This window comes from Nerophis ophidion, linkage group LG02 (genome assembly GCF_033978795.1).
Source record: "Nerophis ophidion isolate RoL-2023_Sa linkage group LG02, RoL_Noph_v1.0, whole genome shotgun sequence".
Classification (NCBI taxonomy): domain Eukaryota; kingdom Metazoa; phylum Chordata; class Actinopteri; order Syngnathiformes; family Syngnathidae; genus Nerophis; species Nerophis ophidion.
Window position 1 is genome coordinate 80,408,211 of NC_084612.1, and position 27,571 is coordinate 80,435,781.

Sequence of the window (27,571 nt, forward strand, 5' to 3'; positions counted from 1 at the left end):
TTTTTTTTAATCGTTAAGGTTTACCTCAAGTTTTTCCCCGGGGACCCATATGGGTCATAGTCATAAAATTGTTCAAAACAAGCCCCGACACTTGAATTTGTAGCTCAGGGGTGTACAAAGTGCGGCCCCGGGGGACTTTGGCAGCCCGCAACTTTTTTTTTTTTAATCGTTAAGGTTTACCTCAAGTTTTGCCCCGGGGACCCATATGGGTCATAGTCATAAAATTGTTAAAAACAAGCCCCGACACTTGAATTTGTAGCTCAGGGGTGTAGAAAGTGCGGCACCGGGGGACTTTGGCAGCCCGCAACTTTTTTTTTTTTAATCGTTAAGGTTTACCTCAAGTTTTGCCCCGGGGACCCATATGGGTCATAGTCATAAAATTGTTAAAAACAAGCCCCGACACTTGAATTTGTAGCTCAGGGGTGTAGAAAGTGCGGCACCGGGGGACTTTGGCAGCCCGCAACTTTTTTTTTTTTAATCGTTAAGGTTTACCTCAAGTTTTGCCCCGGGGACCCATATGGGTCATAGTCATAAAATTGTTAAAAACAAGCCCCGACACTTGAATTTGTAGCTCAGGGGTGTACAAAGTGCGGCCCCGGGGGACTTTGGCAGCCCGCAACTTTTTTTTTTTTAATCGTTAAGGTTTACCTCAAGTTTTGCCCCGGGGACCCATATGGGTCATAGTCATAAAATTGTTAAAAACAAGCCCCGACACTTGAATTTGTAGCTCAGGGGTGTACAAAGTGCGGCCCCGGGGGACTTTGGCAGCCCGCAACTTTTTTTTTTTAACCGTTAAGGTTTACCTCAAGTTTTGCCCCGGGGACCCATATGGGTCATAGTCATAAAATTGTTAAAAACAAGCCCCGACACTTGAATTTGTAGCTCAGGGGTGTAGAAAGTGCGGCACCGGGGGACTTTGGCAGCCCGCAACTTTTTTTTTTTTAATCGTTAAGGTTTACCTCAAGTTTTGCCCCGGGGACCCATATGGGTCATAGTCATAAAATTGTTAAAAACAAGCCCCGACACTTGAATTTGTAGCTCAGGGGTGTACAAAGTGCGGCCCCGGGGGACTTTGGCAGCCCGCAACTTTTTTTTTTTTAATCGTTAAGGTTTACCTCAAGTTTTGCCCCGGGAACGCATATGGGTCATAGTCATAAAATTGTTGAAAAGAAGCCCCAACACTTGAATTTGTAGCTCAGGGGTGTGCAAAGTGCGGCCCCCGGGGACTTTGGCAGCCCGCAACTTTTTTTTTTTAATCGTTAAGGTTTACCTCAAGTTTTGCCCCGGGGACCCATATGGGTCATAATCATAAAATTCTTGAAAACAAGCCCCGACACCTGAATTTGTAGCTCAGGGGTGTACAAAGTGCGGCCCCGGGGGACTTTGGCAGCCCGCAACTTTTTTTTTTTAATCGTTAAGGTTTACCTCAAGTTTTGCCCCGGGAACCCATATGGGTCATAGTCATAAAATTGTTCAAAACAAGCCGCGACACTTGAATTTGTAGCTCAGGCGTGTACAAAGTGCGGCCCCGGGGGACTTTGGCAGCCCGCAACTTTTTTTTTTTTTTAATCGTTAAGGTTTACCTCAAGTTTTGCCCCGGGGACCCATATGGGTCATAGTCATAAAATTGTTCAAAACAAGCCCCGACACTTGAATTTGTAGCTCAGGGGTGTACAAAGTGCGGCCCCGGGGGACTTTGGCAGCCCGCAACTTTTTTTTTTTTAATCGTTAAGGTTTACCTCAAGTTTTGCCCCGGGGACCCATATGGGTCATAGTCATAAAATTGTTAAAAACAAGCCCCGACACTTGAATTTGTAGCTCAGGGGTGTAGAAAGTGCGGCACCGGGGGACTTTGGCAGCCCGCAACTTTTTTTTTTTTAATCGTTAAGGTTTACCTCAAGTTTTGCCCCGGGGACCCATATGGGTCATAGTCATAAAATTGTTCAAAACAAGCCGCGACACTTGAATTTGTAGCTCAGGCGTGTACAAAGTGCGGCCCCGGGGGACTTTGGCAGCCCGCAACTTTTTTTTTTTTAATCGTTAAGGTTTACTTCAAGTTTTTCCCCGGGGACCCATATGGGTCATAGTCATAAAATTGTTAAAAACAAGCCCCAACACTTGAATTTGTAGCTCAGGGGTGTACAAAGTGCGGCCCCGGGGGACTTTGGCAGCCCGCAAGTTTTTTTTTTTTAATCGTTAAGCTTTACCTCAAGTTTTGCCCCGGGGACCTATATGGGTCATAGTCATAAAATTGTTAAAAACAAGCCCCGACACTTGAATTTGTAGCTCAGGGGTGTACAAAGTGCGGCCCCGGGGGACTTTCGCAGCCCGCAACTTTTTTTTTTTTAATCGTTAAGGTTTACCTCAAGTTTTGCCCCGGGGACCCATATGGGTCATAGTCATAAAATTGTTAAAAACAAGCCGGACACTTGAATTTGTTGCTCAGGGGTGTACAAAGTGCGGCCCCGGGGGACTTTGTCGGCCCGCAACTTTTTTTTTTTTAATCGTTAAGGTTTACCTCAAGTTTTGCCCCGGGGACCCATATGGGTCATAGTCATAAAATTGTTAAAAACAAGCCCCGACACTTGAATTTGTAGCTCAGGCGTGTATAAAGTGCGGCCCCGGGGGACTTTGGCAGCCCGCAACTTTTTTTAACAGCCCACTATTAAATAACCCCTTTAAAAGGTGGAATAAAAGAGCACACAGGTGAAATGTAACAAGAAAAAGTCACAATATTTATTTTAATATTTAAAAAAAAATGGTATTACAGTTTTTCCTTTAAAACTGTCCTTGCTGAAAAATAAAATTATGAATCAAAATCGATGTTATGAATTATTGGGCTATTTAAGGCTCCGATTCTCATCAAAAGTTCCACTTTCATGTATTTTGTAGGAAAATATTGCATATATTGTGTGACAAAGAACATATCAAAATATTTGATGTGAATTAATTGGAGCCTTGAATCGATCAATTATTCATAACATTGATTTTGATTCATTATTATTTTTTGAGCAATGATAGGTAAAAAAAAAAAAAAAATCCCACTAAAATCATTGGAGATCTAAAAGGGCTCCGCTCATAAAAGTGTTAAAAAATAATCTTATTTTTTTATTTTTTTACTTTCAACACTAAATATTTACATCAACTTCAGATCTGTCTGTGGATTTTAAGTTTTTATGATTTTTTTTCACCTTTTTGTGCCCTTTTTTCATAGCACACATGACAAAATATTGCATGTTGTGTGTGTTTTTAAACGCAAACACACAAAATACTCAAACTCAATAGTTGATGTGCCTTCAATAAGTCAATAATTCATAACAACATTGATTTTGATTCATTATTATTTTTTGAGCAATGATAGGTAAAAAAAAAAAAAATCCCACTAAAATCATTGGAGATTTAAAAGAGCCCCACTCATAATTTTTTTTTAAATAAGTCATAGTTTTTGTTTGTTTTTTTACTTTCAGCACTTAACCTTTTCATCAACTTCAGATCTGTTTGTGGATTATAAATTTTTATGATTTTTTTCATGTTTTTGTGCCCTTTTTTCGTAGAACATGTGACAAAATATTGCATGTTAACACACAAAATACTCAAACTCAATAGTTGATGTTCCTTCAATAAGTTAATAATTCACAACTACATTGATTTTGATTAATTATTATTTTTTGAGCAATGATAGTTAAAAAAAAAAATCCCACTAAAATCATTGGAGATCTAAAAGGGCCCCGCTCACACAAGTGTTAAAAATAACTTTTTATTTTAATTTTTTTATTTTTTTAACTTTCAACGCTTAAATACTTACGTCAACTTCAAATCTGTCAGTGGATTATACGTTTTTATGATTTTTTTTCACGTTTTTGTGCCCTTTTTTCGTAGCACACATGACAAAATATTGCATGTTGTGTGTTTTTTTATGGCAAATACACAAAATACTCAAACTCAATAGTTGATGTGCCTTCATTAAGTCAATAATTCATAACATTGATTTTGATTCATTATTATTTTTTGAGCAAAGATAGGTAAAAAAAAAAATCCCACTAAAATCATTGGAGATCTAAAAGGGCTCCGCTCATAAAAGTGTTAAAAAAATAATAATTTTTTTATTTATTTACTTTCAACACTTAAATATTTACATCAACTTCAGATCTGTCTGTGGATTGTAAGTGTTTATGATTTTTTTCACGTTTTTGTGCCCTTTTTTCATAGCACATATGACAAAATATTGCATGTTGTGTGTGTTTTTATAGCAAACACACAAAATACTCAAACTCTATAGTTGATGTGCCTTCAATAATTCATAACATTGATTTTGATTCATTATTATTTTTTGAGCAAAGATAGGTAAAAAAAAAAAATCCCACTAAAATCATTGGAGATCTAAAAGGGCTCCTCCGCTCATAAAAGTGTTAAAAAAACAATCGTAATTTATTTATTTTTTTACTTGCAGTACTTAAATATTTACATCGACTTCAAATCTGTCTGTGGATTATAAGTTTTTATGATTTCTTTTTCACGTTTTTGTGCCCTTTTTTCGTAGCACATATGACAAAATATTGCATGTTGTGTGTGTTTTTAAACGCAAACACACAAAATACTCAAACTCTATAGTTGATGTGCCTTCAATAAGTCAATAATTCATAACATTGATTTTGATTCATTATTATTTTTTGAGCAATGATAGTTAAAAAAAAAATCCCACTAAAATCATTGGAGATCTAAAAGGGCTCCGCTCACACAAGTGTTAAAAAAAAAATATATATATATATATATTTATATATATATATATATATATATATAGTTGATGTGCCTTCAATAAGTCAATGATTCATAACATTGATTTTGATTCATTATTAGTTTTTGAGCAATGATAGTTAAAAAAAAAAATCCCACTAAAATCATTGGAGATCTAAAAGGGCCCCGCTCACACAAGTGTTAAAAAAAAAAATATATATATATATTTTTTAACTTTCAACACTTAAATACTTACATCGACTTCAAATCTGTCTGTGGATTATACGTTTTTATGATTTTTTTTCACCTTTTTGTGCCCTTTTTTCGTAGCACATATGACAAAATATTGCATGTTGTGTGTGTTTTTAAACGCAAACACACAAAATACTCAAACTCGATAGTTGATGTGCCTTCAATAAGTCAATAATTCACAACATTGATTTTGATTCATTATTATTTTTTGAGCAATGATAGGTAAAAAAAAAAAAAAATCCCACTAAAATCATTGGAGATCTAAAAGGGCTCCTCCGCTCATAAAAGTGTTAAAAAAACAATCGTAATTTATTAATTTTTTTACTTTCAACACTTAAATATTTACATCAATTTCAAATCTGTCTGTGGATTATACATTTTTATGATTTTTTTTTTCACGATTTTGTGCCCTTTTTTCGTAGCACATATGACAAAATATTGCATGTTGTGTGTGTTTTTATGGCAAACACACAAAATACTCAAACTCAATAGTTGATGTGCCTTCAATAAGTCAATAATTCATAACATTGATTTTGATTCATTATTATTTTTTGAGCAAAAATAGGTAAAAAAAAAAAAAATCCCACTAAAATCATTGGAGATCTAAAAGGGCTATACTCATAAAAGTGATAAAAAATAATCTTTTTTTAAATTTTTTACTTTCAACACTTAAATATTTACATCAACTTCAAATCTGTCTGTGGATTATAAATTTTTAGGATTTTTTTTCACGTTTTTGTGCCCTTTTTTCGTAGCACATATGACAAAATATTGCATGTTATGTGTGTTTTTATGGCAAACACACAAAATACTCAAACTCTATAGTTGATGTGCCTTCAATAATTCATAACATTGATTTTGATTCATTATTATTTTTTGAGCAATGATATTTTTTTAAAAATCCCACTAAAATCATTGGAGATCTAAAAGGGCTCCGCTCATACAAGTGTTAAAAATAACTCATACTTTTTTCTTTTTTTTAACACTTAAATCTTTACATCAACTTCAGATCTGTCCTTGGATTATAAGTTTTTATGATTTTTTTTCATGTTTTTCTGCCCTTTTTTCCTAGCAAATATGACAAAAAATTGCATTTTGTGTGGGTTTTTATTATGTATATTAGAACTTTTTCTCATGTTAGCTCTTTTATTCCACTTTTTCTATGTTGTATTCGTATTTTTAGAATGTAAAAAAAAAAAAAGGTGGACAACTTACGCAGCAGCTTGGTGATGACGGGCGGGCGCTTGGACTCGGGCAGGTAGACGCCCAGGAAGTAGACGGGCACGCCCGACATGGCGATGGCGATGCCGATCAGGGAGTTGAGGGTGTCGCTGTAGAGCGGCACGGCCACCAGGAACACGGCGCACATGCAGAACACCACCGGGTAGAAGAGACTCAGCTGCGCAGCACCGAAAAGAACCAAACAGAAGGGACGAGCATCCCACTGAGTTTGGAGGAGGCTCGAGTGCGGACGAGAAACATGCACAGAGTTGATGCGATATTGTTCAAAACCGACTGGGTTCTTGCTCTGATCGAACAAAAATCTATTTGAATTGGAAGCGCGGCGATGGACGTAGAAATTGTGACGGCAAAAGTGCCGACTAGAAACTTAATGATTTGACATATGACCTCGACGACCTGAAGCCTGTAAAACCATTCAAAATCGACTGGGTTCTTGCTTTGTCTGAACAAAAATCCCTTTTAGGTTTGAAGTTGTGACGGCAAAAGCGCCGACTGGAAACATGTACTAATTCAACATATGACCTCAACGACCTGAAGTTAAAGACCAACTGGGTTCTTGTTTTGACGGAACAAGAATCCCTTTACGTTTTAAATAGAGTTCAGGTTGGGAGTAAAATAATTAATAATTGTGATACTAGAGTGCTGCCTAGAAAACATGGACTGATTTTGACCTGCGACCTCAACATCCCGAAAACTTTAAACGGTAAAATCATTCAAAATCGACTGGGTTCTTGCTTTGACTGAACAAAAATCCCTTTTAGGTTTGAAGTTGAGACGGCAAAAGTGCCGACTAGAAACATGTCCTAATTCAACATATGACCTCAACGACCTGAAGTTAAAGACCAACTGGGTTCTTGTTTTGACGGAACAAGAATCCCTTTACGTTTTAAATAGAGTTCAGGTTGGGAGTAAAATAATTAATAATTGTGATACTAGAGTGCTGCCTAGAAAACATGGACTGATTTTGACCTGCGACCTCAACATCCCGAAAACTTTAAACGGTAAAATCATTCAAAATCGACTGGGTTCTTGCTTTGACTGAACAAAAATCCATTTAGGTTTGAAGTTGAGACGGCAAAAGCGCCGACTACAAACATGTACTAATTCAACATATGACCTCAACGACCTGAAGTTAAAGACCAACTGGGTTCTTGTTTTGACGGAACAAGAATCCCTTTACGTTTTAAATAGAGTTCAGGTTGGGAGTAAAAATTCATTAATAATTGTGATACTAGAGTGCTGCCTAGAAAACATGGACTGATTTTGACCTGCGACCTCAAATTCCCGAAAACTTTAAACGGTAAAATCATTCTAAATCGACAGGGTTCTTGCTTTGACTGAACAAAAATCCTTTTTAGGTTTGAAGTTGTGACGGCAAAAGCGGCGACTAGAAACATATGACCTCAACGACCTGAAGTTAAAGACCAACTGGGTTCTTGTTTTGACGGAACAAGAATCCCTTTACGTTTTAAATAGAGTTCAGGTTGGGAGTAAAAATTGATGAATAATTGCGATGGCTAGAATGCTGCCTAGAAAACATGTCCTGATCTTGACCGATGAGCTCAACAACCTGAAGCTTTTCAACTGGTAAAACCCTTCCAAATCAACAGGGTTCTTGCTGTGACTGAACAAAAATCCTGTTTAGGTTTGAAGTTGTGACGGCAAAAGTGCCGACTAGAAACAGCGACTGGATGGTGAGATGGATCAAAACCAACTGAGTTCTTGTTCTGACCAAAAAAAAGTTTAAAATAGAGTGATTGAGAAGTATTTTAACGGAAATAACTGTTTTCAGAACATCAAATATTGTTTTTATGCGAGTTAAAATCTTGATACAGAATGTCGATTGCCATACACGTAACGCTAGTGTTGTGCGGATCGATACTGAAATATCGATATTTTTTATGCTCTAAAATCGATCCTCAAATCAAAATATCGATACTTTGTTCAGGGAAGTTCCACCAAGAGATGCATACTGAAAAGTCAAAGTATGCGACGGCCATTTTGATATATTTTTATTTGAAAAATGCTAAAAACAGATATTGTGTTAGCGTTTCATTACAGGCGACTAATTATATTATTATTAATTATTAGTTAGAACATTTCAGCTTTTTCTCATTACATACCGATTTTTTTGTACTTATTTTATATTAATATTAATGATCAGGTGCATCTTTTAACACTGTTTACATTGTGTTTGTTGTCATTTTTCAAATTAGTTTACAAGTTAATATTATTTAACTTTTTTGTATTAACTAATTAATCTTTGTTTATGCCGTATTTCCTTGAATTGCCGCCGGGGCGCTAATTAATTTAAAATCTCTTCTCACTCCTGCTCTTACCAAAGGCATGCGGTAAAAGTAAGCATGCACTAAATATTTTAAAACCTCTCCACACTTACCAAAGGTATGCAGTAAAAATTTGAGTGTGATGTAAGCTTGGACTTTAAATCCTACTGAATAGCTTTTATTCTTCTTTTTTTTGTTATTAAATTGTTTTTTGCTCTTTATTCAATTTTTTTAAATAGGATCTATTATTTGATAGTACACGTTAGGTATATTCGCACAAAGTATCCATGTCGAAGCGGTATCATCGATAGCAGGTTGAACCTATAAACTAGAGCAGCGTTTTTCAACCTTTTTTGAGCCAAGGCACATTTTTTTGCGTTGAAAAATTCCTGAGGCACACCACCAGCAGAAATCGTCCTATTTTAGTGTCTTTTTCTCTTTTTTTGGGGTATTTTCCTGTAACAGTTTCATGTCTTCCTTTAAAGCGATATTTCCCACATCTACTTTGTTTTAGCAATCAAGACTATTTCAGTTGTTTTTAATCCTTCTTTCTGGGGATATTGTTGATCGTCATGTCATGTACGGATGTACTTTGTGGACGCCCTCTTTGCTCCACAGTAAGTCTTTGCTGTCGTCCAACATTCTGTTTTTGTTTACTTTGTAGCCAGGCCAGTCTTAGTTTCATTCTACATAGCCTTCTCTTAAGCTTCAATTCCTTTTCTTAGGAGTACTCCCCTTTTGTTTATTTTACGTTTATGCATTAGACACCTTTTTACCTGCACCCTGCCTCCCGCTGTTCCCGACATCTACAAAGCAATTAGCTACCAGATGCCACCTACTGATATGGAAGAGTATTACGCGGTTACGAGCTCTAAACAGCACCGACACTCAACAACAACAACACTCGTTTCCAGACTATAATTACTAGTTTGCAAAAAATATTTTTAACCCAAATAGGTAAAATTAGTGTGCCGCGGCACAGTGGTTGAAAAACACCGGATTAGAGGTGTCGCTACATTATTTGAAACGATGTAATTCACGACCAGTGATACAGGATGACGATTACGATTGATTTAAGGCGGGAGAATGCCGCTTGATGACGTCATATTACTTTAGACAGAGTAAAAAAAACAGATCTTAGTTGCTAGAATTTTACTGTAAAAAATGTACAGTACTGTTGTTTTAATTGACAGTAATATTCTGTTAAAAAACAGTGAATTTTGTAATAAATCGGTAGGAGGCCACGGGGAAGACCCAGGACACGTTGGGAAGACTATGTCTCCCGGCTGGCCTGGGAACGCCTCGGGATCCCAAGGGAGGAGCTGGACGAAGTGGCTGGGGAGAGGGAAGTCTGGGTTTCCCTGCTTAGGCTGTTGCCCCCGCGACCCAACCTCGGATAAGCGGAAGAAGATGGATGGATGGATGGATGACTGAGCGGCAGTTATTTTTTACTGCAAAGTCTAAAGAAATATTTTTACGGGCGGTTTAGCTCGGTTGGTAGAGTGGCCGTGCCAGCAACTTGAGGGTTGCAGGTTCGATCCCCGCTTCCGCCATCCTCGTCACTGCCGTTGTGTCCTTGGGCAAGACACTTTACCCACCTGCTCCCAGTGCCACCCACACTGGTTTGAATGTAACTTAGATATTGGGTTTCACTATGTAAAGCGCTTTGAGTCACTAGAGAAAAAGCGCTATATAAATATAATTCACTTCACTACGGGTTATGAGAAGAAGAAAAAAAATACACCAGGTAACATAAAATACATAGGCAATTGTATAATTTAATGCGATGAATCCATATAAACGTATAATTATAAAGTATTCAAGGTTACATAACAGCGACGCGGCTCCCGGTGAAAAAAAGAGTAATGTCTTTTTTCCATCCATCCATTTTCTACCGCTTATTCCCTTCCGGGGTCGCGGGGGGCGCTGGCGCCTATCTCAGCTACAATAATATATTCAAAAACAAAACTCTTGTTATAAGCAGAGGTGGGTAGAGTAGCCAGAAATTGTACTCAAGTAAGAGTACTGTTACTTTAGAGATTTATTACTCAAGTAAAAGTAAGGAGTAGTCACCCAAATATTTACTTGAGTAAAAGTAAAAAGTATGTTGTGAAAAAACTACTGAAGTACTGAGTAACTGATGAGTAACCTGATTACGGCAATAAATAATGCAAAAAAACATAAAAATAGCAATGAGCAAATTCAGAGCCAGGAATATCTCTTAAGCAACTAAAACAATATTATATATTAAATAATAGTACATAAAAATAAAATAAAAAAAATGGCACATTGAGCCACAATAACTTAACAGCACCATAGGCTCAGTGGGCATTTATTGATTTGATTGATTGATTAAAACATGTATTAGTAGATTGCACAGTACAGTACATATTCCATACAATTGACCACTAAATGGTAACACCCCAATAAGTTTTTCAACGTTTATCAATTACTTAATAAATGACCAAGTCGAGGTGATCTACCTCATATATACATACACACACATCATATACATACACACACATCATATACATACACATATCATACATACACACACAAATCATTTATACACACACATATCATATATATATATATATATATGTATATATATACATATATATATATATATATGTATTAAATATATATATATATATATATATATATATATACACACAGTATATAATTTATAATTATTTATTTTGCCATTTTTGTTGACATGTTGAACGTGTTTTAATGAATATACATGCATGTTTAACATATAGATTCCTATCTTTCATGAAGACAAGAATATAAGTTGGTGTATTGCCTGATTCTGATGACTTGCATTGATTGGAATCAGACGTTCACGTTTTCAAATGGAGGAGAAAAAAAGTTCCTCTTTTCTGTCTAATACCACATGAAAGTTGTTGGTTTTTGGCATCTTATTTGTCCAGCTTCCATTTTCGTTTTTATACACTTTACAAGAAATACATTGGCGGCAAACTTGCTAGCTTGTTTGCGCTGGCTTTCGGAGACTCTTATTTTGTTAGCGCAGGCGCGATGGAGCGGCGCTTTTATTGTGAAGACAGGAACTGTGTAATCAGTCTTTAGGCTTTTGACGGGAAGTACGGTTGAAATAAAAAGTGTCTTTTTTCCTTTACACTTTTGATTGATTGATTGAAACTTTTATTAGTAGATTGCACAGTACAGTACATATTCCGTACAATTGACCACTAAATAGTAACACCCCAATACGTTTTTTAACTTGTTTAGGTTGGATCATGTGACCGCCTGGCTCTGTTTGATTGGTCCAACGTCACCAGCGACTGCATGTGATTGGTGAAACGCAGGCATGCGTAGTTCCTACTTTGAAGCTGTCATTAACCAAAACAAACATTAATAGATCGATTAAAAAAAAGTAGCGAGTAGCGAGCTGATTGTAGATAAATGGAACGGAGTAAAAGTAGCGTTTCTTCTCGATAAATATACTCAAGTACAAGTAAAAGCATGTTGCATAAAAACTACTCTTAGAAGTACAATTTATTCCAAAAGTTACTCAAGTAAATGTAACGGAGTAAATGTAGCGCGTTACTACCCACCTCTGGTTATAAGTCAGTGGTCTTCAAGCACCGGTTGGTACCGGGCCGCAGAAGATTTTTTTATTATTATTTATTTTTATTAAATCCATAGAAAAAAACACAATATGCACTTACAAATAGTGCACCAACCACAAAAACCTCCCTTTTTCATGACAAAGAAGAAAAAAAAAGAAAAAGAAAAACAAAAAAGGACCCCCCCCCCCCCCGGGCCGCGGGACAAATTATTAAGCGGATACAAAAAGGTTGGGAACCGCTGTTATAGGTGACTAAATACATTAATAAAATTAGTTTAAAAATTTCGGCTTTCTCATTAAATTTCAAATGATTAACCATTGTTTTTACGTATATATATTATTTGATAATTTAAAGCATGCATGTCGGCTGTTTATCATTATTATTAAGTCAAAATCGTTGGTCGACTTTTCCGGCTGTACTAATTCCTACTGCCGGAAATGACGGAATGCTGATCTAATTTTGAAAATCTACGTTAATGTTCTTAACAGTGTAGAGAAGCCCCGCTTCCACAGGGTATCAAAAAATTGAGTTATACTCTTGTTGTTCCTCCCCACGGAAATCTTTAGTAAAAGGCGAAAGATTTATGCGATCTGAAGAGAAACAAGAGTGATCTGGCGTGGAAACGTACTGTGGCCAAGGACATTCCCAGCCACAGCGAGGTAACACACGGTCTTAAGGTGGCACACTTGAATGAACCAACAACAACTGATGACATCCAATCACATTCACAGACAACGCAGTGCCACCTTAAATATATCAACACATTTTAGTCTTCTAGCTTTACTGCACTATTTGCTGGCTTGCACGCTAAGGATTCTGGGAATTACATACGACGCTGTCATTTCAAATAGACGTTCTATATAACAAGTAGTGTAACAAAACGAGATTACTTATACATTTTTATATTTATGTGTTGATTTCAGCGAAACCCACATGTTATAATTTATTCAGGCTTTGCGTCAGGATTGTTTATCAACACATACGGCTTTATTTTGGTATTTCCTGCCACGATGTTGAGCTTTTACTTTGAAAATCGGCGGACATCCCGTGGATGACACACGACTGAGAGTTACGTCGACGTGAGTCATTTGTCGTGAAGTTATAATTATTGGGATTTACATGGTATTTACATATCGTAATGCAGATGTTAAATATGTTAAAATGTCTTATATCAAGGTCGGTGAGTGTAGTTATTGGGACGTTTTAAATAGGGTGAAAAGCGGGACAACTACCAATGTCACCACCGGCGAGTTAGCGCATGCGCGAAACTTACGTAATTTCCTGGATTTCTATTTTGTTTATTTACAACAGAGCTTTACGACGTCATGTTCTGTGATATTTAAATGATTTGTACAAAAATAGCTTACCTTGAAGTAAAAGGGAACATTTTATAGACATAAAAAAAAAATTGGAGCACAATCGGCACATTTCTTAGCAACTTTCCCTCTTCTGTTATATCAATTATTGACGCACGGGGGCATCATTGCCTCCCATCGTTAAATGTTTGAATGTATTTTTTTAACATGTGGATTTTTTAATACAAGGGATTTACTGAAAATTGAATCAATATTTAATTGTCTTACTTTTCATCCCACTCAAAACGTTCCAAAAATTACACTAACCGGCCTTGATATAAGACATGTCAACATACTAAACATCAGCATTATGAATACGTAAATGCCATTTAAAGCCCAAAAGTTGACTTCACAACACGTCGATGTGCCTCTTGCGTCGACAACAGGATGTCCAACGATCTTCAAAATAAAAGTTCCGCATCATGGGAGAGAAATAGCAAAATAAAGCCGTTATGTGTTAAAAAACAACTATGAAGTGAAGCCAAAACAGATTACAAGTTGTGGGTTTCCCTGAAATCAACCACACACACACACACACACACACACACATATGTATATATATATATATATATATATATATATATATATATATATATATATATATGTATATATATATATATGTATATATATATATCTATCTCTCTCTCTCTCTATATATATATATAGATAGATACATATACATACATATATATATGTACACACATACACATATTTATAAACATACACACACATATATATATATAAACACACACACACACATATATATACATAAATATACACACACACATATATATATATATATAAACATACACACACATATATATATATACATACATACAAACATATATATACACACACACACACACATATATATATACACACAGATATACATCAATCAATCAATCAATGTTTATTTATATAGCCCCAAATCACAAATGTCTCAAAGGACTGCACAAATCATTACGACTACAACATCCTCGGAAGAACCCACAAATATATATACATACATACATACACATATATACATATATGTGTATGTATATAGCTGAGATAGGCACCAGTGCCCCCCCACGACCCCAAAAAGGGAATAAGTGGTATATATATATATATATATATATATATATATATATATATATATATATATATATATATATTCTCGCTGTATGTTACACTACTTGTTATATAGAACGTCTATTTGAAATGACAGCGTGTTGTATGTAATTCCCAGAATCCTTAGCGTGCAAGCCAGCAAATAGTGCAGTAAAGCTAGAAGACTAAAATGTGTTGATATATTTAAGGTGGCACTGCGTTGTCTGTGAATGTGATTGGATGTCATCAGTTGTTGTTGGTTCATTCAAGTGTGCCACCTTAAGACCGTGTGTTACCTCGCTGTGGCTGGGAATGTCCTTGGCCACAGTACGTTTCCACGCCAGATCACTCTTGTTTCTCTTCAGATCGCATAAATCTTTCGCCTTTTACTAAAGATTTCCGTGGGGAGGAACAACAAGAGCATAACTCAATTTTTTGATGCCCTGCCAAAGCGGGGCTTCTCTACACTGTTGAAAACAATATCTGTAAGCCAATCAGACAAATTTAAAATCTCTCTGTTAATGCAAAGCAAGGATAGGAATCGACACTCTGTTAAATAGCCCTTCCTGGTAATGAACGTTTGAAAGTGAGATATAACACTTTTTGTATAATAAACACTGCAATATCGACTAGACTTACAGTAAATATAGTTAAAGACCTACTGAAAGCCACTACTACCCACCACACAGTCTGATAGTTTATATATCAATGATGAAATATTAACATTGCAACACATGCCAATACGGCCTTTTTAGTTTACTCAATTGATCAAAAATATTTTGTTTTACTCATGGCTCTAAAATTGGTATATCGAAAATCAAAATGTTTTGGATTTTTACGTTTTTTTTACTCAAGGCTATAAAATCGGTATCGGATCAGAATTTTTTTTTTTCACTTTTTTTTGAGTCAAGGCTCTAAAATTGTTATCAGATCGGAAATCAAGGTTTTTTTTATTACTTTATTTTTTATTTGACTCGAGTCTCTAAAGTTGGTATCTGATCGAAAAAACTTTTTTTTATATACTTTTTTACTCTATTCTTTAAAATCGGTATCAGATCGGAAATCAATGTTTTATTTTATTTTTATTTTTTACTCAAGTTCTTAAAATTGGTATCAGATCGAAAATCAAAAAGTTTTTCATTTAAAAAAAATTTTTTTTCACTCGAGGCTTTAAAAATCGGTCTCAGATCGGAAAATAACAATGTTTTTTTTTTTTTTTTTTCTTATTTTACTCAAGGCTCTAAAATCTGCATCAGATCGGAAATTAATTTTTTGTCTTTTTAAAAAAAAAATTAACACAAGGCTCTAAAATTGGTGTCAGATTGGAAATTAACAATGTTTTCATTTATTTATTTTTTATTTTACTCAAGGCTCTAAAATGGGTATCAGATTAAAAAAATCAAAATGTTTTGAATTTTTTAATGTATTTTTTTTATTTTACTCATAGCTATAAAAATGGCATCAGATCGGCAATATATATATATATATATATATATATATATATATATATATATATATATATATATATATATATGTATATATATATATATATAGTCAAGTCAAGGCTCTAAAATTGTTACCAGATCGGAAATCAAGGTTTTTTTCAATTAACTAATTTTTTATATGACTCGAGTCTTTAAAATTGGTATCTGATCGAAAAAACTTTTTTTTTTATACTTTTTTACTCCATTCTTTAAAATCGGTATCAGATCGGAAATCAATGTTTTATTTTATTTTTATTTTTTACTCAAGTTCTTAAAATTGGTATCAGATCGAAAATCAAAAAGTTTTTCATTTAAAAAATTTTTTTTTTCACTCGAGGCTTTAAAAATCGGTCTCTGATGGGAAAATAACAATGTTTTTTTTTTTGTTTTTTTTCTTATTTTACTCAAGGCTCTAAAATTGGTATTAGATCGGAAATCCTTTTTTTATTTTTTATTTTACTCAAGTCTCTAAAATTTGTATCAGGTTGGAAATCCATCTTTTCTTTTTCTCTTTTTCTTTTTTCTCTTAGCTCTAAAATCTGCATCAGATCGGAAATAATTTTTTCTGTCTTTTTAAAAAACAAATTAACACAAGGATCTAAAATTGGTGTCAGATTGGAAATTAACAATGTTTTTATTTATTTAATTTTTATTTTACTCAAGGCTCTAAAATTGGTATCAAATTGAAAATCAATGTTTTGAATTTTTTAATGTCTTTTTTTTTTACTCATAGCTATAAAATTGGCATCAGATCAGATATATATATATGTATAATTTTTTTAAACATTTTTTTTATTCAAGGCTCTAAAATCGGCATCAGATCGGAAATCAATTTTTTTCTGTTTTTAAATTTTTTTACGCAAGGCTCTAAAGTTGGTATCAGATCGGAAATTATAAATGTTTTTTTTTTTTTTACTCAAAGCTCTAAAATCTGTATCAGATTGGAGAAATATATGTATATATATATATATATATATATATATATGTCTAACCGACATCACATTGTTTATTTAAAAAAGTGTTATATCTTACTATGCAGCGTTTATAACCCGGAAGAACAATAAAGAGTGTGGATATCCATACCTTCCTTGCAACAACAGAGAGATTTTGACTTCCTCCAAATAAGTTTCCAATATTACTTTTAACAGTGAAGAGTAGCCCCGCTTACGCAGGGCATCAAAAAATTTGAGTTATACTCTTGTTGTTCCTCCCCACGGAAATCTTTAGTAAAAGGCGAAAGATTTATGCGATCTGAAGAGAAACAAGAGTGATCTTGCGTGGAAACGTACTGTGGCCAAGGACATTCCCAGCCACAGCGAGGTAACACACGGTCTTAAGGTGGCACACTTGAATGAACCAACAACAACTGATGACATCCAATCACATTCACAGACAACGCAGTGCCACCTTAAATATATCAACACATTTTAGTCTTCTAGCTTTACTGCATATCTAGAATTTTTTTTTTAAACGTAGTACCGTTTTTTAATTGATAGTAATATGCTGTAAAAAAAAACGAAAAAAAAAAACAGTGAACTGAGCTGCCAGTTATTTTTTACTGCAAAATGTGAAGAAATATTTCTGCAGGTTGTGTAAAAAAAAAAAAAAAGAAGAAATACACCAGGTACCATTAAAGTACATAAGCAATTGTATAATTTAGCAAGTAACTACATAATCTCTCACGACACACGAGAACATATACATGTTTATATTTATGTGTGAATGTCAGCTAAATCCACATCTTGTAATCTGTTTTGGCTTCGCTTCATATTTATTTTTTGTACACATAACGGCTTTATTTTGGTATTTCCTGCCACGATGTTGAGCTTTTATTTTGAAGCTCGGCGGACATCCCGTTGTTGGCGCAAGACATAAATGTACGTTACGTGTTGTGGAGTTAATTATTGGGGTTTAAATGGCTTTTTCTTATTGTAATGCTGATGTTTACTATGTTGAAATGTCTTATATCAAGGTCGGTAAGTGTAGTTATGGGGACGTTTTGAGTGGGGAGAAAAGAAAGATAACTACAAAGCGAAGCCATCGCTACTGATCGATCCACGCATGCGCGAAAGCTACCTCACTTCCTGTACTTTTTTTTTTTTTTACGACGGAGCCTTGCGACGTCATGTTTTGGGATATTTAAATGTTTTTGAAAAAGTGCTTACATGGGAGTAAAACAGAAAATAATACAAACATGAACATGGGGTGGATTTTAAAAAATCAGGGACTATTACCGCCATATTTTTGATAACTTTCATTTAAATTCTGTCATTCTAAATATTGACGCACGGGGGCGCCATTGACTCCCATCTTTAAAGGCCTACTGAAATGAGATGTTCTTATTTAAACGGGGATAGCAGGTCCATTCTATGTGTCATACTTCATCATTTGGCGATATTGCCATATTTTTGCTGAAAGGATTTAGTAGAGAACATCGAGGATAAATTTCACAGAAAAGTCCTGCCTTTACCGGAAGTCACAGACGATGACGTCACATGCTGATGACTCCTCACATATTCACATTGTTTTTAATGGGAGCCTCCAACAAAAAGTGCTATTCGGACCGAGAAAACAACAATTTCCCCATTAATTTGAGCGAGGATGAAAGATACGTGTTTGAGGATATTGATAGCTACGGACTATTGCTGCAAGCCAGCAAATAGTGCAGTAAAGCTAGAAGACTAAAATGTGTTGATATATTTAAGGTGGCACTGCGTTGTCTGTGAATGTGATTGGATGTCATCAGTTGTTGTTGGTTCATTCAAGTGTGCCACCTTAAGACCGTGTGTTACCTCGCTGTGGCTGGGAATGTCCTTGGCCACAGTACGTTTCCACGCCAGATCACTCTCGTTTCTGTTCAGATCGCATAAATCTTTGGCCTTTTACTAAAGATTTCCGTGGGGAGGAACAACAAGAGTATAACTCAATTTTTTGATGCCCTGTGAAAGCGGGGCTTCTCTACACTGTTAAAAATAATATCTGAAATTTAGTCGTAGAAGGTCAAAATCTCCCTGTTGATGCAAAGAAAATGTGGATATCGACACTCTCCCTTCTGGGTAGTAAACGCTTGAAAGTGAGATTTAACACTTTTAATTTTTTAAACAATGCGGTATGGACTAGACTTACAGTAAATATAGTTAAAGACCTACTGAAAGCCACTACTACCCACCACACAGTCTGATAGTTTATATATCAATGATGAAATATTAACATTGCAACACATGCCAATACGGCCTTTTTAGTTTACTCAATTGATCGAAAATATTTTGTTTTACTCATGGCTCTAAAATTGGTATCATATCGAAAATCTAAATTTTTTGAATTTTTACGTTTTTTTTTTACTCAGTCTCTAAAATCGGTATCGGATCAGAATTTTTTTTTCCACTTTTTTTTGAGTCAAGGCTCTAAAATTGTTATCAGATCGGAAATCAAGGTTTTTTTCAATTAACTAATTTTTTATATGACTCGAGTCTTTAAAATTGGTATCTGATCGAAAAAACTTTTTTTTTTATACTTTTTTACTCCATTCTTTAAAATCGGTATCAGATCGGAAATCAATGTTTTATTTTATTTTTATTTTTTACTCAAGTTCTTAAAATTGGTATCAGATCGAAAATCAAAAAGTTTTTCATTAAAAAAAAATTTTTTTTCACTCGAGGCTTTAAAAATCGATCTCAGATGGGAAAATAACAATGTTTTTTTTTTTGTTTTTTTTCTTATTTTACTCAAGGCTCTAAAATTGGTATTAGATCGGAAATCCTTTTTTTTATTTTTTATTTTACTCAAGTCTCTAAAATTTGTATCAGGTTGGAAATCCATTTTTTCTTTTTCTCTTTTTTTCTCTTTTTCTTTTTTCTCTTAGCTCTAAAATCTGCATCAGATCGGAAATAATTTTTTCTGTCTTTTTAAAAAACAAATTAACACAAGGCTCTAAAATTGGTGTCAGATTGGAAATTAACAATGTTTTTATTTATTTAATTTTTATTTTACTCAAGGCTCTAAAATGGGTATCAGATTGAAAATCAATGTTTTGAATTTTTTAATGTCTTTTTTTTTTACTCATAGCTATAAAATTGGCATCAGATCAGATATATATATATGTATAATTTTTTTAAACATTTTTTTTATTCAAGGCTCTAAAATCGGCATCAGATCGGGAATCAATTTTTTTCTCTTTTTAAATTTTTTTACGCAAGGCTCTAAAGTTGGTATCAGATCGGAAATTATAAATGTTTTTTTTTTTTTTTACTCAAAGCTCTAAAATTTGTATCAGATTGGAGAAATATATGTATATATATATATATATATATATATATATATATATATATATATATATATATATATATATGTCTAACCGACATCACATTGTTTATTAAAAAAAGTGTTATATCTTACTATCCAGCGTTTATAACCCGGAAGAACAATACAGAGTGTCGATATCCATACCTTCCTTGCAACAACAGAGAGATTTTGACTTCCTCCAAATAAGTTTCCAATATTACTTTTAACAGTGAAGAGTAGCCCCGCTTACGCAGGGCATCAAAAAATTTGAGTTATACTCTTGTTGTTCCTCCCCACGGAAATCTTTAGTAAAAGGCGAAAGATTTATGCGATCTGAAGAGAAACAAGAGTGATCTGGCGTGGAAACGTACTGTGGCCAACGACATTCCCAGCCACAGCGAGGTAACACACGGTCTTAAGGTGGCACACTTGAATGAACCAACAACAACTGATGACACAGTGCCACATAAATATAATATATATATATATATATATATATATATATATATATATATATATATATATATAATTCTCCGATCTGATACAAATTTTAGAGCTTTGAGTAAAAAATAAATAAATAAAATAAAAACATTTTTAATTTCCGAAGTGATACCAACTTAAGAGCCTTGCGTAAAAAAAATTAAAAAGAGAAAAAAATTGATTTCCGATCTGATGCCAATTTTATAGCTATGAGTAAAAAAAAAAAAAGACATTAAAAAATTTAAAACATTGATTTTCAATCTGATACCCATTTTAGAGCCTTGAGTAAAATGAAACATAAATAAATAAAAACATTGTTGATTTCCAATCTGACACAAATTTTAGAGCCTTGTGTTAATTTTTTTTTAAAAAGACAGAAAATTAATTTCCGATCTGATGCAGATTTTAGAGCTAAGAGAAAAAAAGAGAAAAAGAAAAAATGGATTTCCAACCTGATACAAATTTTAGAGACTTGAGTAAAATAAAAAAGAAAAAAAAAGATTTCCGATCTGATACCAATTGTAGAGCTTTGAGTAAAATAAGAAAAAAAAAAAAAAAACATTGTTATTTTCCGATCTGAGACCGATTTTTAAAGCCTCGAGTGAAAGAAACATTTTTAAAGATGAAAATCTTTTTGATTTTCGATCTGATACCAATTTTAGGAACTTGAGTAAAAAATAAAAATGAAATAAAACATTGATTTCCGATCTGTTACCGATATTAAAGAATGGAGTAAAAAAGTGTAAAAAAAAAAAAGTTTTTTTGATCAGATACCAATTTTAGAGACTCGAGTGAAATAAAAAATAAATTAATAAAAAAAACATTGATTTCTGATCTGATAACAATTTTAGAGCCTTGACTGGAAAAAAAAGTGGAAAAAAAAAATTCTAATCCGATACCGATTTTAGAGCCTTGAGTAAAAAAAAAGATAAAAATTCAAAAGATTTTAATTTTCGATATGATACCAATTTTAGAGCCATGAGTAAAACAAAATATTTTCGATCAATTTAGTAAACTAAAAAGGCCGTATTGGCATGTGTTGCAATGTTAATATTTCATCATTGATATATAAACTATCAGACTGTGTGGTGGGTAGTAGTGGCTTTCAGTAGGTCTTTAACTATATTTACTGTAAGTCTTGCTGATATCACATTGTTTATAAAAAGTGTTATATTTCACTATCAAGTGTTTACTACCCAGAAGGGCGATACAGAGTGTCGATATCCACACTTTCTTTGCATCATCAGGGAGATTTTGACTTGCTTTGATTAAATTTCAGAAATCATGTTGTTTTCTCGGTCCGAATAGCAGTTTTTGTTGGAGGCTCCCATTAAAAACAATGTGAATATGTGAGGAGTCATCAACATGTGACCTCATCGTCTGCGACTTCCGGTAAAGGCAGGACTTTTTTGTCAGCACCAAAAGTTGGGAACTTTATCCTGGATGTTCTCTACTAAATCCTTTCAGCAAAAACATGTCAATATTGCCAAATGATGAAGTATGACACCTAGAATGGACCTGCTATCCCCGTTTAAATAAGAACATCTCATTTCAGTAGACCTTTAAATGTTTTGTGTAAAAAGTGCTTACATGGGAGTAAAACAGAAAATAATATAAACATGAACATGGGGTAGATTAAAAAAAATCAGGGAGTATTATCGCCGTATTTTTAATAACTTTCATTTAAATTCTGTCATTCTGATTATCGACGCACGGGGGCGCCATTGACTCCCATCGTTAAAGGTTTTAATTTATTTTGTAAAATGTGGATTTTTTTTAATACACGCAACTTCCTGGAACTTAGATCTATGTCTAATTGTCTTGCTTTTCAACCCACTCAAAACCTTCAAAAATATCACATGTATCAACCTTGATATAAGACATGTCAACATACTAAACATCAGCATTATGAATACGTAAATGCCATTTAAAGCCCAAAAGTTGACTTCACAACACGTCGATGTGCCTCTTGCGTCGACAACAGGATGTCCAACGATCTTCAAAATAAAAGTTCAACATCATGGGAGGAAATATCAAAATAAAACCGTTATGTGTTAAAAAACAAATGTAAGTGAAGCCAAAACAGATTATATATTCTTGTTGTATGTTACACTACTTGTTATATAGAACGTCTATTTGAAATGACAGCGTGTTGTATGGCAGATCACTCTTGTTTCTCTTCAGATTGCCTAAATCTTTCGCCTTTTATTAAAATTTTCCGTGGGGAGGAACAACAATAATATAACTCAATTTTTGATGCCCTGCGAGAGCGGGGCTTCTCTACTTTGTTCAAAATAATATTAACAGTAGACATTGTGAGCTGATATTAGACGATCAACATTATACATCATCAATAGGAATCAGAAAATCTTAAATAACTAATGATGTGCGATTCTTACTTGGTATCGGTGACAACGAACCGATAGACATACTTTGAAATATCAAATAACATATGTATACTTAAAAAAAAAAAAAGTAAAACAATTGTATTTTAATGAGAAAGGCTGACATTTTAAAACTAATATTAGTAACATACTTAGTCACCTATTACACAAGTTTTGTTTTAAAATATATTATTTTAGATTTTTTAGTTGTTGGTTCATTCAAGTGTGCCACCTTAAGACCGTGTGTTACCTCGCTGTGGCTGGGAATGTCCTTGGCCACAGTACGTTTCCACGCCAGATCACTCTTGTTTCTCTTCAGATCGCATAAATCTTTCGCCTTTTACTAAAGATTTCCGTGGGGAGGAACAACAAGAGTATAACTCAATTTTTTGATGCCCTGCGAAAGCGGGGCTTCTCTACCCTGTCAAAAATAATAACTGAAATTTAATCGGAGGAAATCAAATTCTCCTTGTTAATGCGGGGAAAGTATGAACATCGACACTCCGTATTGCCCTTCCGGGTTATAAGCCCTTGATAGTGAGATATAACACTTATTTTAATAAACAATGCGATATCGACTAGACTTACAGTAAATATACTTAAAGACCTACTGAAAGCCACTACTACCCACCACACAGTCTGATAGTTTATATATCAATGATGAAATATTAACATTGCAACACATGCCAATACGGCCTTTTTAGTTTACTAAATTGATCGAAAATATTTTGTTTTACTCATGGCTCTAAAATCGGTATCGGATCAGAATTTTTTTTTTTTCCCACTTTTTTTTCAAGTCAATACTCTAAAATAGTTATCAGATCGGAAATCAAGGTTTTTTTTATTAATTTATTTTTTATTTGACTAGAGTCTCTAAAATTGGTATCTGAGCGAAAAAACTTTTTTTTTAAATACTTTTTTACTCCATTCTTTAAAATCGGTATCAGATCGGAAATCAATGTTTTATTTTATTTTTATTTTTTACTCAAGTTCTTAAAATTGGTATCAGATCGAAAATCAAAAAGTTTTTCATTTTAAAACATTTTTTTTTCACTCGAGGCTTTAAAAATCGGTCTCTGATGGGAAAATAACAATTTTTTTTTTGTTTTTTTTCTTATTTTACTCAAGGCTCTAAAATTGGTATTAGATCGGAAATCCTTTTTTTTATTTTTTATTTTACTCAAGTCTCTAAAATTTGTATCAGGTTGGAAATCCATTTTTTCTTTTTCTCTTTTTTTCTCTTTTTCTTTTTTCTCTTAGCTCTAAAATCTGCATCAGATCGGAAATAATTTTTTCTGTCTTTTTAAAAAACAAATTAACACAAGGCTCTAAAATTGGTGTCAGATTGGAAATTAACAATGTTTTTATTTATTTAATTTTTATTTTACTCAAGGCTCTAAAATGGGTATCAGATTGAAAATCAATGTTTTGAATTTTTTAATGTCTTTTTTTTTTACTCATAGCTATAAAATTGGCATCAGATCAGATATATATATATGTATAATTTTTTTAAACATTTTTTTTATTCAAGGCTCTAAAATCGGCATCAGATCGGAAATCAATTTTTTTCTCTTTTTAAATTTTTTTACGCAAGGCTCTAAAGTTGGTATCAGATCGGAAATTATAAATGTTTTTTTTTTTTTTTACTCAAAGCTCTAAAATTTGTATCAGATTGGAGAAATATATGTATATATATATATATATATATATATATATATATATATATATATGTCTAACCGACGTCACATTGTTTATTAAAAAAGGTGTTATATCTTACTATCCAGCGTTTATAACCCGGAAGAACAATAAAGAGTGTCGATATCCATACCTTCCTTGCAACAACAGAGAGATTTTGACTTCCTCCAAATAAGTTTCCAATATTACTTTTAACAGTGAAGAGTAGCCCCGCTTACGCAGGGCATCAAAAATTTGAGTTATACTCTTGTTGTTCCTCCCCACGGAAATCTTTAGTAAAAGGCGAAAGATTTATGCGATCTGAAGAGAAACAAGAGTGATCTGGCGTGGAAACGTACTGTGGCCAAGGACATTCCCAGCCACAGCGAGGTAACACACGGTCTTAAGGTGGCACACTTGAATGAACCAACAACAACTGATGACATCCAATCACATTCACAGACAACGCAGTGCCACCTTAAATATATCAACACATTTTAGTCTTCTAGCTTTACTGCATACCTAGAATTTTTTTTTTAAAACGTAGTACCGTTTTTTAATTGATAGTAATATGCTGTAAAAAAAAACCGAAAAAAAAACCAGTGAACTGAGCTGCCAGTTATTTTTTACTGCAAAATGTGAAGAAATATTTCTGCAGGTTGTGTAAAAAAAAAAAAGAAATACACCAGGTACCATTAAAGTACATAAGCAATTGTATAATTTAACAAGTAACTACATAATCTCTCACGACACACAAGAACATATATGTGTTTATATTTATGTGTGAATGTCAGCTAAATCCACATCTTGTAATCTGTTTTGGCTTCGCTTCATATTTATTTTTTGTACACATAACGGCTTTATTTTGGTATTTCCTGCCACGATGTTGAGCTTTTATTTTGAAGCTCGGCGGACATCCCGTTGTTGGCGCAAGACATAGATGTACGTTACGTGTTGTGGAGTTAATTATTGGGGTTTAAATGGCTTTTACTTATTGTAATGCTGATGTTTACTATGTTGAAATGTCTTATATCAAGGTCGGTAAGTGTAGTTATGGGGACGTTTTGAGTGGGGAGAAAAGAAAGATAACTACAAAGTGAAGCCATCGCTACCGATCGATCCACGCATGCGTGAAAGTTACCTCCTTCCTGTACCTTTTTTTTACGACGGAGCCTTGCGACGTCATGTTTTGGGATATTTAAATGATATTTAAAAATGCAATTTAGTAAACTAAAAAGGCCGTATTGGCATGTGTTGCAATGTTAATATTTCATCATTGATATATAAACTATCAGACTGTGTGGTGGGTAGTAGTGGCTTTCAGTAGGTCTTTAAGCATATTTACTGTAAGTCTAGTCCATACCGCATTGATTAAAAAATTAAAAGTGTTGAATCTCACTTTCAAGCGTTTACTACCCAGAAGGGCAATACAGAGAGTCGTTATCCGCATTTTCTTAGCATCAATAGGGAGATTTTGACTTCCTCCAAATAAATTTCAGATATCATTTTTAACAGTTTAGAGAAGCCCCGCTTTCGCAGGGCATCAAAAAATTGAGTTATACTCTTGTTGTTCCTCCCCACGGAAATCTTTAGTAAAAGGCGAAAGATTTATGCGATCTGAAGAGAAACAAGAGTGATCTGGCGTGGAAACGTACTGTGGCCAAGGACATTCCCAGCCACAGCGAGGTAACACACGGTCTTAAGGTGGCACACTTGAATGAACCAACAACAACTGATGACATCCAATCACATTCACAGACAACGCAGTGCCACCTTAAATATATCAACACATTTTAGTCTTCTAGCTTTACTGCACTATTTGCTGGCTTGCACGCTAAGGATTCTGGGAATTACATACAACACGCTGTCATTTCAAATAGACGTTCTGTATAACAAGTAGTGTAACATACAACAAGAATATATAATCTGTTTTGGCTTCACTTGTATTTGTTTTTTAACACATAACGGTTTTATTTTGGTATAACCTTCCATGATGTTGAACTTTTATTTTGAAAATTGTTGTACATCCTGCAGACGACAGCGGGAGGCAGCGTGCAGGTAAAAAGGTATCTAATGCTTAAACCAAAAATAAACAAAAGGTGAGAGCCCCTAAGAAAAGGCTTTGAAGCTTAGGGATGTCTATGCAGAATGAAACTGAAACTGAACTGGGTGACAAAGTAAACAAAAACAGAATGCTGGACGACAGCAAAGACTTACAGCGTGTGGAGCAGAGACGGCGTCCATAAAGTACATCCGTACATGACATGACAATCAACAATGTCCACACCAAAAAAAGATCACAACAACATAAATATTCCTGATTGCTACAACAAAGTATATGCGGGGAACAGCGCTCAAAGGAAGACATGAAACTGCAACAGGAAAATGCAAGAAAAACAAAAAAAAACGGAAAATCCACCAAAATAGGAGCACAAGACAAGAACTAAAACACTTGAGTCTCTAAAATTGGTATCTGATCGAAAAAACTTTTTTTTTTAATACTTTTTTACTCCATTCTTTAAAATCGGTATCAGATCGGAAATCAATGTTTTATTTTATTTTCATTTTTTACTCAAGTTGAATTTTTTAATGTCTTTTTTTTTTCTTTACTCATAGCTATAGCATTGGCATCAGATTGGAAATAAATATATATATATACATATATATATATATATATATATATATATATATATATATATATATATATATATATATATA

The 27,571-nt window shown here is 33.9% G+C and overlaps 1 protein-coding gene, 1 long non-coding RNA gene and 9 other non-coding genes across 12 annotated transcripts in view; 5 read left to right on the forward strand and 6 right to left on the reverse strand.

Moving 5' to 3' along the window:
- Positions 1 to 27,571, reverse strand: part of slc7a6 (solute carrier family 7 member 6) — a 260,369-nt gene that overhangs the window by 4,537 nt on the left and 228,261 nt on the right. For both annotated transcript variants that reach the window (XM_061892370.1, XM_061892361.1), the window contains one exon: positions 6,202 to 6,385. In XM_061892370.1, coding sequence (XP_061748354.1) covers positions 6,202 to 6,385 — 184 coding nt within the window. The remainder of the gene's footprint in view (positions 1 to 6,201; positions 6,386 to 27,571) is intronic.
- LOC133548320 (U5 spliceosomal RNA) lies at positions 12,603 to 12,716 on the reverse strand. Its single transcript, XR_009805855.1, has one exon. It is a non-coding gene; the product is annotated as a U5 spliceosomal RNA (small nuclear RNA).
- The window catches only part of LOC133546593 (uncharacterized), a 242,783-nt gene continuing 228,353 nt past the window's right edge, over positions 13,142 to 27,571 (forward strand). Inside the window, exon 1 of the long non-coding RNA XR_009805245.1 lies at positions 13,142 to 13,185. This is a non-coding gene — a long non-coding RNA (uncharacterized LOC133546593). The remainder of the gene's footprint in view (positions 13,186 to 27,571) is intronic.
- Positions 14,897 to 15,009, forward strand: LOC133548306 (U5 spliceosomal RNA). The gene has a single exon (XR_009805842.1). It is a non-coding gene; the product is annotated as a U5 spliceosomal RNA (small nuclear RNA).
- Positions 17,191 to 17,305, reverse strand: LOC133548374 (U5 spliceosomal RNA). The gene has a single exon (XR_009805905.1). It is a non-coding gene; the product is annotated as a U5 spliceosomal RNA (small nuclear RNA).
- On the forward strand, positions 18,876 to 18,989 carry LOC133548342 (U5 spliceosomal RNA). The gene has a single exon (XR_009805877.1). It is a non-coding gene; the product is annotated as a U5 spliceosomal RNA (small nuclear RNA).
- Positions 20,554 to 20,668, reverse strand: LOC133548375 (U5 spliceosomal RNA). The gene has a single exon (XR_009805906.1). It is a non-coding gene; the product is annotated as a U5 spliceosomal RNA (small nuclear RNA).
- LOC133548363 (U5 spliceosomal RNA) lies at positions 22,962 to 23,072 on the forward strand. Its single transcript, XR_009805896.1, has one exon. It is a non-coding gene; the product is annotated as a U5 spliceosomal RNA (small nuclear RNA).
- LOC133548378 (U5 spliceosomal RNA) lies at positions 23,479 to 23,592 on the forward strand. The gene has a single exon (XR_009805909.1). It is a non-coding gene; the product is annotated as a U5 spliceosomal RNA (small nuclear RNA).
- LOC133548305 (U5 spliceosomal RNA) lies at positions 25,081 to 25,194 on the reverse strand. Its single transcript, XR_009805841.1, has one exon. It is a non-coding gene; the product is annotated as a U5 spliceosomal RNA (small nuclear RNA).
- On the reverse strand, positions 26,377 to 26,490 carry LOC133548379 (U5 spliceosomal RNA). Its single transcript, XR_009805910.1, has one exon. It is a non-coding gene; the product is annotated as a U5 spliceosomal RNA (small nuclear RNA).